The sequence below is a fragment of the Trematomus bernacchii genome, unplaced genomic scaffold, assembly GCF_902827165.1.
Source record: "Trematomus bernacchii unplaced genomic scaffold, fTreBer1.1, whole genome shotgun sequence".
NCBI lineage: Eukaryota > Metazoa > Chordata > Actinopteri > Perciformes > Nototheniidae > Trematomus > Trematomus bernacchii.
The window spans coordinates 25,849,427-25,861,546 of record NW_022988043.1 but is presented as its reverse complement, the minus strand read 5'-3'; the positions used below and the strand labels follow the sequence as shown (position 1 = coordinate 25,861,546).

Here is a 12,120-nt window from a genome sequence, read left to right as displayed (position 1 = left end):
TTTTCACGCTGTTTCATAATTGTACCAAGAAGGAAATAAACATGATTGTGAACATCAGTTCGATGCGTAACGTTCTTTCAAGACAAAGTTACAGTGTGTGTACCTTTGCGTTTGGTTGCTGGTAAGGGGGACGACCAAGCGCTGTGATCTAGAATGCAAAGCTCGCTTGTTTCCAATCCCGAGAGTTGATTTTCCTCGCCTGAAACACACGATTAGTGCCATGAGTTAGTGAAGCAAATTACAGAAACACTGCACAGTTATTCACAAGTCAAAACATTTTCATAGCGGCCGAGAATATCTAGCTAGCTAGATGTAGCTAGCTCGGGGCCGGTGTTAGCCAGTTCAGCCTAGCATGGCTAGCTTGATCTACTGAGCAAATAAAAGTACATCTGAGACCATTATTGTGCAGATTAAAACCCCAGTGCATGTAGTTGATTTTACCTTCGTCGTGGTCGTCATCGTTGGCCACTGAATCCGCCGTTTGAGCGGCCTCCCACACCATCGGTCGATGCTGTCCGGGAGAAAAGGTCTGTGGCCTAGCAGAGCATCCAAGCGCTCGTACCATTTACTGGTCTTCCGGTCGTTACCACTCTTGTTATAATAGTCTTTAATTTGTTTGTAGTCCTGCCTGAGTTTCTTTATTTTTAGCCGGTATGCCGTGGGGCTGTGCACGATTCCCAGGTCGAGTGAAAGCTACTGAACTGGCTTCAGTAGCTTTCCCTGGGTCGCGTCCTCGGCGTAGATCTCCAGAAGGGCCGACACCTCCTCATCACTCCACCGCTCCGATGATTTCTTGATGCTTGCCATAACTGCTTTAAAAAACAAACTACTCTCCGTCGGTGCGCTGGGTTTTTGTAGCGAGGAAAAACAATGGCGGCTCTCAACAACATTTCACAGTTGTACGGGGCGTGGTTTGCAATTCGCCCAGCCAATCAGCACTGGGGCACTTTTTTCCCACAGGAAAGTACAATCTCTCAGCGGGCACTAAAAATGGGAGTAAAAGTTCCCGAGATTAAGTACTCTTTTTGGTGTGAAAGCGACATAAGGGGTACTAACGGAACTAAACGCGAAAAGTACGGTGAAAAGTACTCCGGTATGAACGCGGCTATAGGCTATATTTCTTATATAGCATCCTTGTTCTACAATTACTACAAGTACTACAATTTTCCAGGAGCTTGCATGCTTTTGATCATCTTATTAAGGGGTATAAAGTATATTGATAGGTAGTCAATGCACCTGATGTGACACACACCATTCAAGACGGGGTCCTCCTGACCCATGTGGATCCAGAACCTTCAGCCAGGCCTGATGACACACTGCAAGAGCCACCTCGAAAGAGAAAATGCAAGCGCACCAGACAACCAGAGCAGAGGGACGATGCCTACGAGACACTGCTGAGTCGTGACACGGAGAGGGCAGAGGGACGATGCCTACGAGACACTGCTGAGTCGTGACACGGAGAGGGCAGAGGGACGATGCCTACGAGACACTGCTGAGTCGTGACACGGAGAGGGCAGAGGGACGATGCCTACGAGACGCTGCTGAGCCGTGACACGGAGAGGGCAGAGGGACGATGCCTACGAGACGCTGCTGAGTCGTGACACGGAGAGGGCAGAGGGACGATGCCTACGAGACACTGCTGAGTCGTGACACGGAGAGGGCAGAGGGACGATGCCTACGAGACACTGCTGAGTCGTGACACGGAGAGGGCAGAGGGACGATGCCTACGAGACGCTGCTGAGTCGTGACACGGAGAGGGCAGAGGGACGATGCCTACGAGACGCTGCTGAGTCGTGACACGGAGAGGGCAGAGGGACGATGCCTACGAGACGCTGCTGAGTCGTGACACGGAGAGGGCAGAGGGACGATGCCTACGAGACACTGCTGAGCCGTGACACGGAGAGGGCAGAGGGACGATGCCTACGAGACACTGCTGAGCCGTGACACGGAGAGAGCAGAGGGACGATGCCTACGAGACGCTGCTGAGCCGTGACACGGAGAGGGCAGAGGGACGATGCCTACGAGACGCTGCTGAGCCGTGACACGGAGAGGGCAGAGGGACGATGCCTACGAGACACTGCTGAGCCGTGACACGGAGAGGGCAGAGGGACGATGCCTACGAGACGCTGCTGAGCCGTGACACGGAGAGGGCAGAGGGACGATGCCTACGAGACACTGCTGAGCCGTGACACGGAGAGGGCAGAGGGACGATGCCTACGAGACAATGCTGAGCCGTGACACGGAGAGAGCAGAGGGACGATGCCTACGAGACACTGCTGAGCCGTGACACGGAGAGGGCAGAGGGACGATGCCTACGAGACACTGCTGAGCCGTGACACGGAGAGAGCAGAGGGACGATGCCTACGAGACACTGCTGAGCCGTGACACGGAGAGGGCAGAGGGACGATGCCTACGAGACGCTGCTGAGCCGTGACACGGAGAGGGCAGAGGGACGATGCCTACGAGACACTGCTGAGCCGTGACACGGAGAGGGCAGATGCCTACGAGACGCTGCTGAGCCGTGACACGGAGAGAGCAGAGGGACGATGCCTACGAGACACTGCTGAGCCGTGACACGGAGAGGGCAGATGCCTACGAGACGCTGCTGAGCCATGACACGGAGAGGGCAGAGGGACGATGCCTACGAGACACTGCTGAGCCGTGACACGGAGAGGGCAGAGGGACGATGCCTACGAGACGCTGCTGAGCCGTGACACGGAGAGGGCAGAGGGACGATGCCTACGAGACGCTGCTGAGTCGTGACACGGAGAGGGCAGAGGGACGATGCCTACGAGACGCTGCTGAGCCGTGACACGGAGAGGGCAGAGGGACGATGCCTACGAGACACTGCTGAGTCGTGACACGGAGAGGGCAGAGGGACGATGCCTACGAGACACTGCTGAGCCGTGACACGGAGAGGGCAGAGGGACGATGCCTACGAGACAATGCTGAGCCGTGACACGGAGAGAGCAGAGGGACGATGCCTACGAGACACTGCTGAGCCTTGACACGGAGAGGGCAGAGGGACGATGCCTACGAGACACTGCTGAGCCGTGACACGGAGAGAGCAGAGGGACGATGCCTACGAGACACTGCTGAGCCGTGACACGGAGAGGGCAGAGGGACGATGCCTACGAGACGCTGCTGAGCCGTGACACGGAGAGGGCAGAGGGACGATGCCTACGAGACACTGCTGAGCCGTGACACGGAGAGGGCAGAGGGACGATGCCTACGAGACGCTGCTGAGCCGTGACACGGAGAGGGCAGAGGGACGATGCCTACGAGACACTGCTGAGCCGTGACACGGAGAGGGCAGATGCCTACGAGACGCTGCTGAGCCGTGACACGGAGAGAGCAGAGGGACGATGCCTACGAGACACTGCTGAGTCGTGACACGGAGAGGGCAGAGGGACGATGCCTACGAGACGCTGCTGAGCCGTGACACGGAGAGGGCAGAGGGACGATGCCTACTAGACGCTGCTGAGCCGTGACACGGAGAGGGCAGAGGGACGATGCCTACGAGACACTGCTGAGTCGTGACACGGAGAGGGCAGAGGGACGATGCCTACGAGACGCTGCTGAGCCGTGACACGGAGAGGGCAGAGGGACGATGCCTACGAGACGCTGCTGAGTCGTGACACGGAGAGGGCAGAGGGACGATGCCTACGAGACGCTGCTGAGCCGTGACACGGAGAGGGCAGAGGGACGATGCCTACGAGACGCTGCTGAGCCGTGACACGGAGAGAGCAGAGGGACGATGCCTACGAGACGCTGCTGAGCCGTGACACGGAGAGGGCAGAGGGACGATGCCTACGAGACGCTGCTGAGTCGTGACACGGAGAGAGCAGATGCCTACGAGACGCTGCTGAGCCGTGACACGGAGAGGGCAGAGGGACGATGCCTACTAGACGCTGCTGAGTCGTGACACGGAGAGGGCAGAGGGACGATGCCTACTAGACGCTGCTGAGCCGTGACACGGAGAGGGCAGAGGGACGATGCCTACGAGACACTGCTGAGTCGTGACACGGAGAGGGCAGAGGGACGATGCCTACGAGACGCTGCTGAGTCGTGACACGGAGAGGGCAGAGGGACGATGCCTACGAGACACTGCTGAGTCGTGACACGGAGAGGGCAGAGGGACGATGCCTACTAGACGCTGCTGAGCCGTGACACGGAGAGGGCAGAGGGACGATGCCTACGAGACGCTGCTGAGTCGTGACACGGAGAGAGCAGATGCCTACGAGACGCTGCTGAGCCGTGACACGGAGAGGGCAGAGGGACGATGCCTACGAGACACTGCTGAGTCGTGACACGGAGAGGGCAGAGGGACGATGCCTACTAGACGCTGCTGAGCCGTGACACGGAGAGGGCAGAGGGACGATGCCTACGAGACACTGCTGAGTCGTGACACGGAGAGGGCAGAGGGACGATGCCTACGAGACGCTGCTGAGTCGTGACACGGAGAGGGCAGAGGGACGATGCCTACGAGACGCTGCTGAGCCGTGACACGGAGAGGGCAGAGGGACGATGCCTACGAGACACTGCTGAGTCGTGACACGGAGAGGGCAGAGGGACGATGCCTACGAGACACTGCTGAGTCGTGACACGGAGAGGGCAGACATGCAGATCCGTCTGGCCAAAGAACAAATACAGCTGTGCCGGCTTCAGCAAACTGAAACCTCACTCAGAATTCAGCTCCTCAAAGCACGCCCGGATTGATTTGATGTCCTTTATGTATTTAAAAATATAGTTAGACATTATAGATGTCTCTGCAATGTGGTCTCTTGTCTTCCTTGTATTATTTTTCATATACACTAGATGGCGATCGGTAGGATTAAAGCACTGATATTCAGGATCTAGTCATCTTGAAAAGTCTTAACCTGGATCAGGGTGATCCTATCCTGAATTGCTTTGAAATACTGGGACAAAATCTGGCCGAGTTGTCTGATCCTGGATCACAAAAAATGGGATTTCAAAATCTGATCGGCTCTGATTGAGATTAAACGTTTTGAACTCCTGGGCCCAGTAGATTAGATAACACTGTAATCCCCTCCTCCCTGACATCAGTAGAAATGTCTCCCTCTTCCATCGTATCCAAACCGCAGCTGCCTGGATTTTAACACAGTGGAAAATAGTAGAATTTAATTTAACATTGTATTGCTTAATTACAAAACCCTGAGAGGCCTTGCTCTGAGCAATCTGACTTTATGTGCCATGGTCCGAAAGGTGCAATAAATAAAGTTAATTATTATTATAATAATAAATAACTTATAACATTTTTACTTGGCATAATAGCTTCGGTCTGATGTCACAAAAAGGTAAATAACCTTGTTAAAAAAGAACTCAACATCAGATCTACTTCCTCTTCTTAATCCAAAAAAATCTATAAACTATAAACAAAAATGTTCATGGTCATTTGAAGTTCAACTGCTTGACCGAAAACATCTTCTACGTAACCGATTCAAAATGGAGTATTTGTGACAACTCACCACGGTGTGCTGAGCAACGCCTTGTTCTATGAAAACAAAGATCTCTACTGCGTCCGTTTCTGCTGCTTTCACTAAGCTTTCTGTTCCACAAAACTGCCACAGGCCATTTGTGATAACAGCCCCTGTGGCAGGGACCACACACACCTGAACCCATTGATAATGTGTGGGGGGGACAGCTGCAGTGTTTCAAGAACAATCTCCACACACACAGTGTTTTGCCACATGTATCGTTAACATGTTTAGTTCTTTTTTTGTTTTGTTGTAACACCTTGTGCGGCATGCTTTGGCAATATGTTTTTGGTGTAGTCATGCCAATAAAGCTCCTTTGTATTTGTGTTTCATTTTAACAGTTCATTTCTAGATTCCATGACATCAGTGTACCAGTGTTCAGGGCTCACCGTCTCCCCAGAACTGGGTCTTGAGCCAGCCGGGCCGGGGCAGCACGGCCCAGCGTTGGGAGCAGTACCGCTCTCGGTCCGTCTCAGTGAAGGCCATGGGGGGGAACATGTCCGTCACATTGTTGCTCTCATAGCACAGATTAATCTCTGTGCACGCCTGCAAACACATCACAGGAGCAGTGTGTGATCATCAGTGTGTGTGATCCTCAGTGTGTGATCCTCAGTGTGAAAATGGAGCACCACCATGAGTGGGACAAATAATGTGTCATTTTTCAACAGACTCTACCATTCATACACACATCACAACAACAGTTCATTCTAATGAATACTTTTGTAATGGAAATGAGAGGTCTGAGAGTCCGTAGAGGTTCATCTTATTTATCAAGAAGTCCAGTCCCCTGAACTGAATCTGATCTACATCTCTTTCTCTGCTCGCTCTGTTTTTAAACAGGATGTTTTTTCTTAATACCTCCATTCTTTCTTCTGTGAAAGAGGTGGGGAAAAAAAAAAGATTCTGCCAGGATCATTATTCTGACTGAGGATTGTTAAGGTTTGGAACTTTAAACTCTCCAGAGAGGATGGACTGATACTAACCTGTATATTATTATTCTGACATTTTGATCTGATTACACAACATTCACATCCTGCTTGTTCTGTGCCGTGTGTTTGGGTGGGGGGAGTACCTGATAGTCCCAGGCCAGGCTATCCAGACCCAGCCCACAGCCGGTGGGGTCGGCACACTGCAGATACAGGGTGTACAGGTCAAAGCAGCTCAGCTCCCCCGTAGAGTTGTACACAATCCCTGCATGAAAGGAAGGTGGACCATCAGTGACAGAATGAAATGGAGGTTATTAACACAGTCCAGCAATTCAACAACATGAGTAAGAATTCTACGAAGCGGACCACTGCCCTCTACTGTCTAGTTACATGAAATGCAGCTGATGACACCTGGAGAGTTTGTGACAGCAGTTTCTTTAGAAGATGTAAGCAGATGCTGAGTTTCAGATGCTGTGTTTCACATGTGTGTACCTGCAGTGTTCCTGAGGTTGGTGAGCAGGTCCGGTCCACTGAGCATGGTCTCACAGCCCACCTGAGAGGAGGCAAAGATCACTGTGAGCTGCTACAAAAGATCCCAACTCGTGTCACTCTGGTCATCTCTGCTTATTTATACTAATTTCTATATTTATATTCATGTTACAGATATTTATATTCTATGTCTATGCATGCAATTATTGTTTTATTTTGTTTTTGCTTACCCTGCAGACCTGTCATTTCATATATTTACAGTGTCATTATTCTGCAGTTTCAAAGAATCATATTTTTCTTCCTTGATATTAATGTGCAGCAGTTTTGAATAGCTGGTTTAGTCTGGGAAGGCTGAATATGAAAAGTAGCCTTCATAAAAGTCTAGTTGGCAGCTCAGAGTCATACAGTATAGGGAACCTGGAAATGTAGTAGCATAAGTTGTGTTTATTCAAATGAATTACCATTATAGCCTATGTGGACTAATAGCTAATAGTTACTCAAATGGCTTCGTTGATTTGGACAACTTTGGAGTGGTTTTGGGGGTAATTGAAGATACTGAGTCCATTTCTGACATTATAAGTATAAAAAAAGTGTAGTTTAAACCAGACAATGTTTTAGGGGACTCTGGATCATTTTGATTGGGAATATTGCTTATTTATTTGAAAAATAATTGTCCACAGAGAACACTGTTCATCTTGCTCTCTATATCTAATGGTTGCAACACTATTAATGGTAGTGAAAATCAGCCCACGGAGTACAAATATTGCCACTTTCTGGTTAAAACTGCCATTTTTTATACTAAAAATGTCAGAAGTGGAATGTCAAATCGGCTAAGTCATTTTTTAAATATAGTTTGCATAGGCTATAATGCCATTACATTTAATAAACACAACTTATGCTAATTGTGCAAATTGCCCAACATATGCAAGTTGGGGGTACTCAACATTTCCTGGTTTACTAAACTGGCAACTAGACTATACGTTTGTAACGATCAACTATCAGAAATAGCTGTGTTAAATAAACGCACAAGGGGTTCTTGATATGAAATAATATATTAAAGGCAAACAGAACTGATAAACGGCCAATCTACTCTTTCCACCAAATAGTCCGCGCGGAAGTGTATTTACTACTTTCTATATCCACACATTCACTAAATAAACAAAGACAGGTTTTATACGTTATACAATTATATTCACAGTTTTCCTGCCAAACAAAACACAAACAAAACTCAACCAAAAGTCCGCTCGGCGATAAACCGAAATTGTCTTTACTGCCTAATCCAGGCCACTATAGTTCATTGACAAACAAACTGTTGCTCCTGCGCCCGTCGGCAGCAAAACACTGGAAATGTGTGTAGGCCTATTTAGGCTATAATCCACAAAAAGAAAAACACGATGATCGGCGTGGCACGAAGGAGCGATCTCACCCTGTGTTGGAGAGAATCTCTCTCTCTATCTGTGCGCGTCTTCTCCACGGAGACGTGCTTCTTGGTCGGATCGATGCAATATCCACATTCAGTTATTTTCCCCGTTGCATTTTAACATACATAAACTCATGCTGAGGAAAACTGAAATATCCCTCTGGATACCCGCATTCGCCGCACACTTCCTCCTCCCGTGAGAACCAACCCCTGGCATCCCGTTGACGCGCCCACTAAGAAGCCTCTGCGCGCCGCGACAGGTGAATATGTAGATGAGGCTTAATGACCCACACCCTCAAACCGTACATAACAGTGGACATTAAGAACTGCAGTTGCGAGGATATATGTATCATAGTTCACTTAATTTCATGATAATCAACATGCCTTAAACCTTTTCCCCTGCCACTACAGTTTAGAAAAAACACCTTAAATCAATGTGTGGCCGTCACAGGTTTCTGTTCTGTTTACAAACAAATGTTTGAATATTAGTGATGTGGCACTTCAGACTGCTGCTGATCAGCTGTTACCTTGACTGGGTTGGCAGGCATGTTGCCCATGAAGTGGGTGCTGTAGGGGTAGTCCAGCATGGCCATCAGAGTGAAGGCATTCCTCAGCAGGCCGTACAGCTGCTGGATGTCCTGAGAGGACGCCAGCGGGGAACACAGGAAGAACTTCGACTGGATCCGACTGTAATCTGTTCAATCAACAGCAGTGGCTTTTCATTCCTTATTCAGAGTCACTACAGTTATAATATACTGTTATACTTTGTTTTGAATAGAACACAATCCTTTCTGTCTACAGTCATTCAGCCATCTTCTGTTCAGAAAGCAGAGCAGTACCTTGAAGCTGAGCCAGTTCTGTGAGCTGTTGAAACGCTCCTCTCACAGCATCTCTGCACGCTGGGCTTACCCGCTCAAAATCCTTTGAAAGAGTAACAGAGGTGCATTCATTATCCAACCTGCCATAGGCGTGTACATTCACACATTATGAGCTAGACTGTTCACAGTTTAAGGTCCAAACCAACTCAGATATCTTAGAGCCTGTAGTAGATGTGTCTCTCTGCATCACACGTTGAGGACATAAACACTTACAGCTGTAACGTCTCTGAAAAACTGTCTGGAGTCCCCGAGCCCCGCAGTGGAGAGCACGGGGGCGCTGGCAGCAAGAGCCCCCGCCACCATGTTGGGATACTTGAGTCTCATGTAGGCCGACAGCATTCCTCCATAACTGCATGGAGAGGAGACACAAACAAGAGAGCCAATAAGAACAACATGTGTATCGGTTATATTTCCTGTCTGGTTTAAGATGAAGTGAATATTAATACAACTAATATCTGATCAACAAAACAAAAGTTAACTTTTCATTCAGTCACAATCATACTTCAGAAAAGTGAAAGCACAAGATAAAGGCTCATATCGTTTGTATCTCATCAGCCTCTGAACGCCTTACTGTTGCTCTTTATATCTCATCTCCAATAATCAGCAGGAGCATGAGCAGTTGCATGTCTAAAATAAACTATTTTCATAAAATTATGATTATTACATTTCTTCATTAAGCATGGTCAAATCCACATTGGGGACCATTCTAAATGAACATCACATGCCAGATCATTAGGTAAAGTTAAGCACATGTTTCACCTTTTCTGGGAGAATAGTTCTGACATGAGTGTGTGGACCTACCTGCCTCCGAACGCGATGACAGGGCAGAGCGGAGCGGCCAGCTGCTGCTTCAGCTCAGAGATCATCAGAGCGAAGTCCGCCAGCGCCTGCTCCACCGTCAGCAGGCCCACCTGGGGGGAGCTGAAGGAGTCTTTGCCAAACGGCAGCGAGCGGCCATAGTACCTCTGCAGGTGGGGGGGGGGGGGGGGTTAATGGAGGCAGTGTTAGAGCTGGAGTATCTCCAGAGAAGGACATCACGCTTGAAAAGTTAAACTTTTCTCAACTTTCGAAGCGAGCAACGGAGGCAAAGTGGCGCGACGGAACCACAATTCAGTTCGGCAAAGCTTGACGTCACCCCATTCAAAGTTCAACGACGGTTCCGTTGCGTGCTTCAACGGAGACGCTTCCCATTCACTTTGAATGGGGTTACGAAAAATTACACATTTAAGAAAATGTTGATTAAAATGTTTTTTGGAAACATGGCCACTTAAAAAATTAACAGAGATTCCTCGAAAGCAACACAATTCTTTGTTTCTGCTGCGTTACACCAGCTCACAACTGCTTTGAAAAAAGACATAATTGTGGTTGGAAAGTTGTGGGGGCTGAAAGTCAGCTGACAGTATTATCAAACTTTAACCATCCATTTCCTTATTTCCTCAGTCCCATGAACTGGGAATTTGACTTTGAGTTCAGTCAATAATATACAGATGTAATATGGTTTTATTTGACTGTGCTCTTACATGTTCTGCAAATATGACCAGGCCACCTTGCTGTGCAGCTAACTCTGAGATGAAACCAGAGTTAGCAGCAAACTCCCAGATGTCTCCCTCATTGCCAGTGTAGAAGAAAATAGGGCCGTAGCCTTTCTTCCAGTACTTATCTAAAGGAGAGAAAAAAAAGAACACAATGAGTCATTTGCTCATGAACGCAGCATGTGTAACATTGAAAATGGGAAGTGGATTGACCTGTGATCAGGTATCGCTGCTGGAAGGTTCCATTCCCCATGCTGTTGAAGTTGAAGTGGTCCAGAGTCTGAGTGAAATACTTCTCTGTGAACTGGCATTCAGTCTGGAATCCATCATGTTTTCTTGACTATGAAAATGAATGTACAGCGCACATTAAACTGAGTTATCTGGTCATAAAACGATCATAAAGAGACCTGTGTTTAAAACGTTTACATCTCCGTTCTTCTATAGGGCTTAACGTAACACTAAGTGAAACCAGAGATGAAAGAAGAGCTCAGATTATTTACTTAAGTAAAAGTATAAATACTATAGTGTAAGAATACTCAGTTACAAGTGATGTTCCTGCATTTTAAAATGTACTTAAGTAAAAGTATAAAAGTATTGGCATCAAAACATATTTTCAGTACCAAAAGTAAAAGGTACTTTATGTTATGTATAATAGCACATTTAAGCAGCATATTTGTGAAATTATTATATTATATATTATATTATAATTATTGATGCATTCATTTGTTCACACTGGGTAGCCTAACCTATAATAATATATGATATTGAACTAGTTGATTTATATTTTTTATTAACAACCTCAGTCTGTAGTGTAACAAGTAACTAAATCTGTAAAATAAATGTAATGGAGTAAAAAGTTCAACATTTGCCTTAAAAATGTAGTGGAGTAAAAGTATAAAGTAGCATTAAGCGAAAAATACTCCAGTAGAGTACAAGTAGCTACGTTTTTTATTTCAGTAAAGTACTTGAGTAAACGTACTTTGTTACATTTCACCACTGAAACCCAATTGTGCTTTACACCAGTATCCACATTCCACACTCAAATACTCCACACCTTCTGATACGTGTTGTATTAATAGGCGAAACGTTTTGCATCGTTTGTCACTTTAAAGCAGAACATTAGAAATGTGTTAAAAACTATTTTCAGTCAGACCGAGAAGTAGGGGACACGTGACTCCCGACTTGAGCTTCCTCCAGAGGGGAACTGATGTTTCAGGAAACACACACACATAATATGTATTTTAAATATGTATATAACGTAAGCTGTTACCTGGAAAGAGAGCGGCAGGCCGTGCCCCACACAGAGCAGGCTCACCGTGAACACAGCTAACATCGGGCTCATACTCCACACCGGCTACAGAAGCTTCTGCTCTAAGG

At 47.7% G+C, this 12,120-nt stretch overlaps 1 protein-coding gene across 1 annotated transcript in view; it reads right to left on the bottom strand.

Annotated features, from left to right (window-relative positions):
* The window catches only part of dpp7 (dipeptidyl-peptidase 7), a 16,996-nt gene extending 4,876 nt beyond the window's left edge, over window positions 1–12,120 (bottom strand). Inside the window, exons 1-10 of the mRNA XM_034117699.1 lie at window positions 12,014–12,120; window positions 10,957–11,083; window positions 10,732–10,871; window positions 10,013–10,176; window positions 9,425–9,560; window positions 9,173–9,254; window positions 8,861–9,027; window positions 6,917–6,977; window positions 6,571–6,689; window positions 5,888–6,044 (exon numbers count right to left, since the gene is read on the bottom strand). Of these exons, the coding sequence (XP_033973590.1) occupies window positions 5,888–6,044; window positions 6,571–6,689; window positions 6,917–6,977; window positions 8,861–9,027; window positions 9,173–9,254; window positions 9,425–9,560; window positions 10,013–10,176; window positions 10,732–10,871; window positions 10,957–11,083; window positions 12,014–12,085 (1,225 nt within the window). The 5' untranslated portion in view covers window positions 12,086–12,120. The remainder of the gene's footprint in view (window positions 1–5,887; window positions 6,045–6,570; window positions 6,690–6,916; window positions 6,978–8,860; window positions 9,028–9,172; window positions 9,255–9,424; window positions 9,561–10,012; window positions 10,177–10,731; window positions 10,872–10,956; window positions 11,084–12,013) is intronic.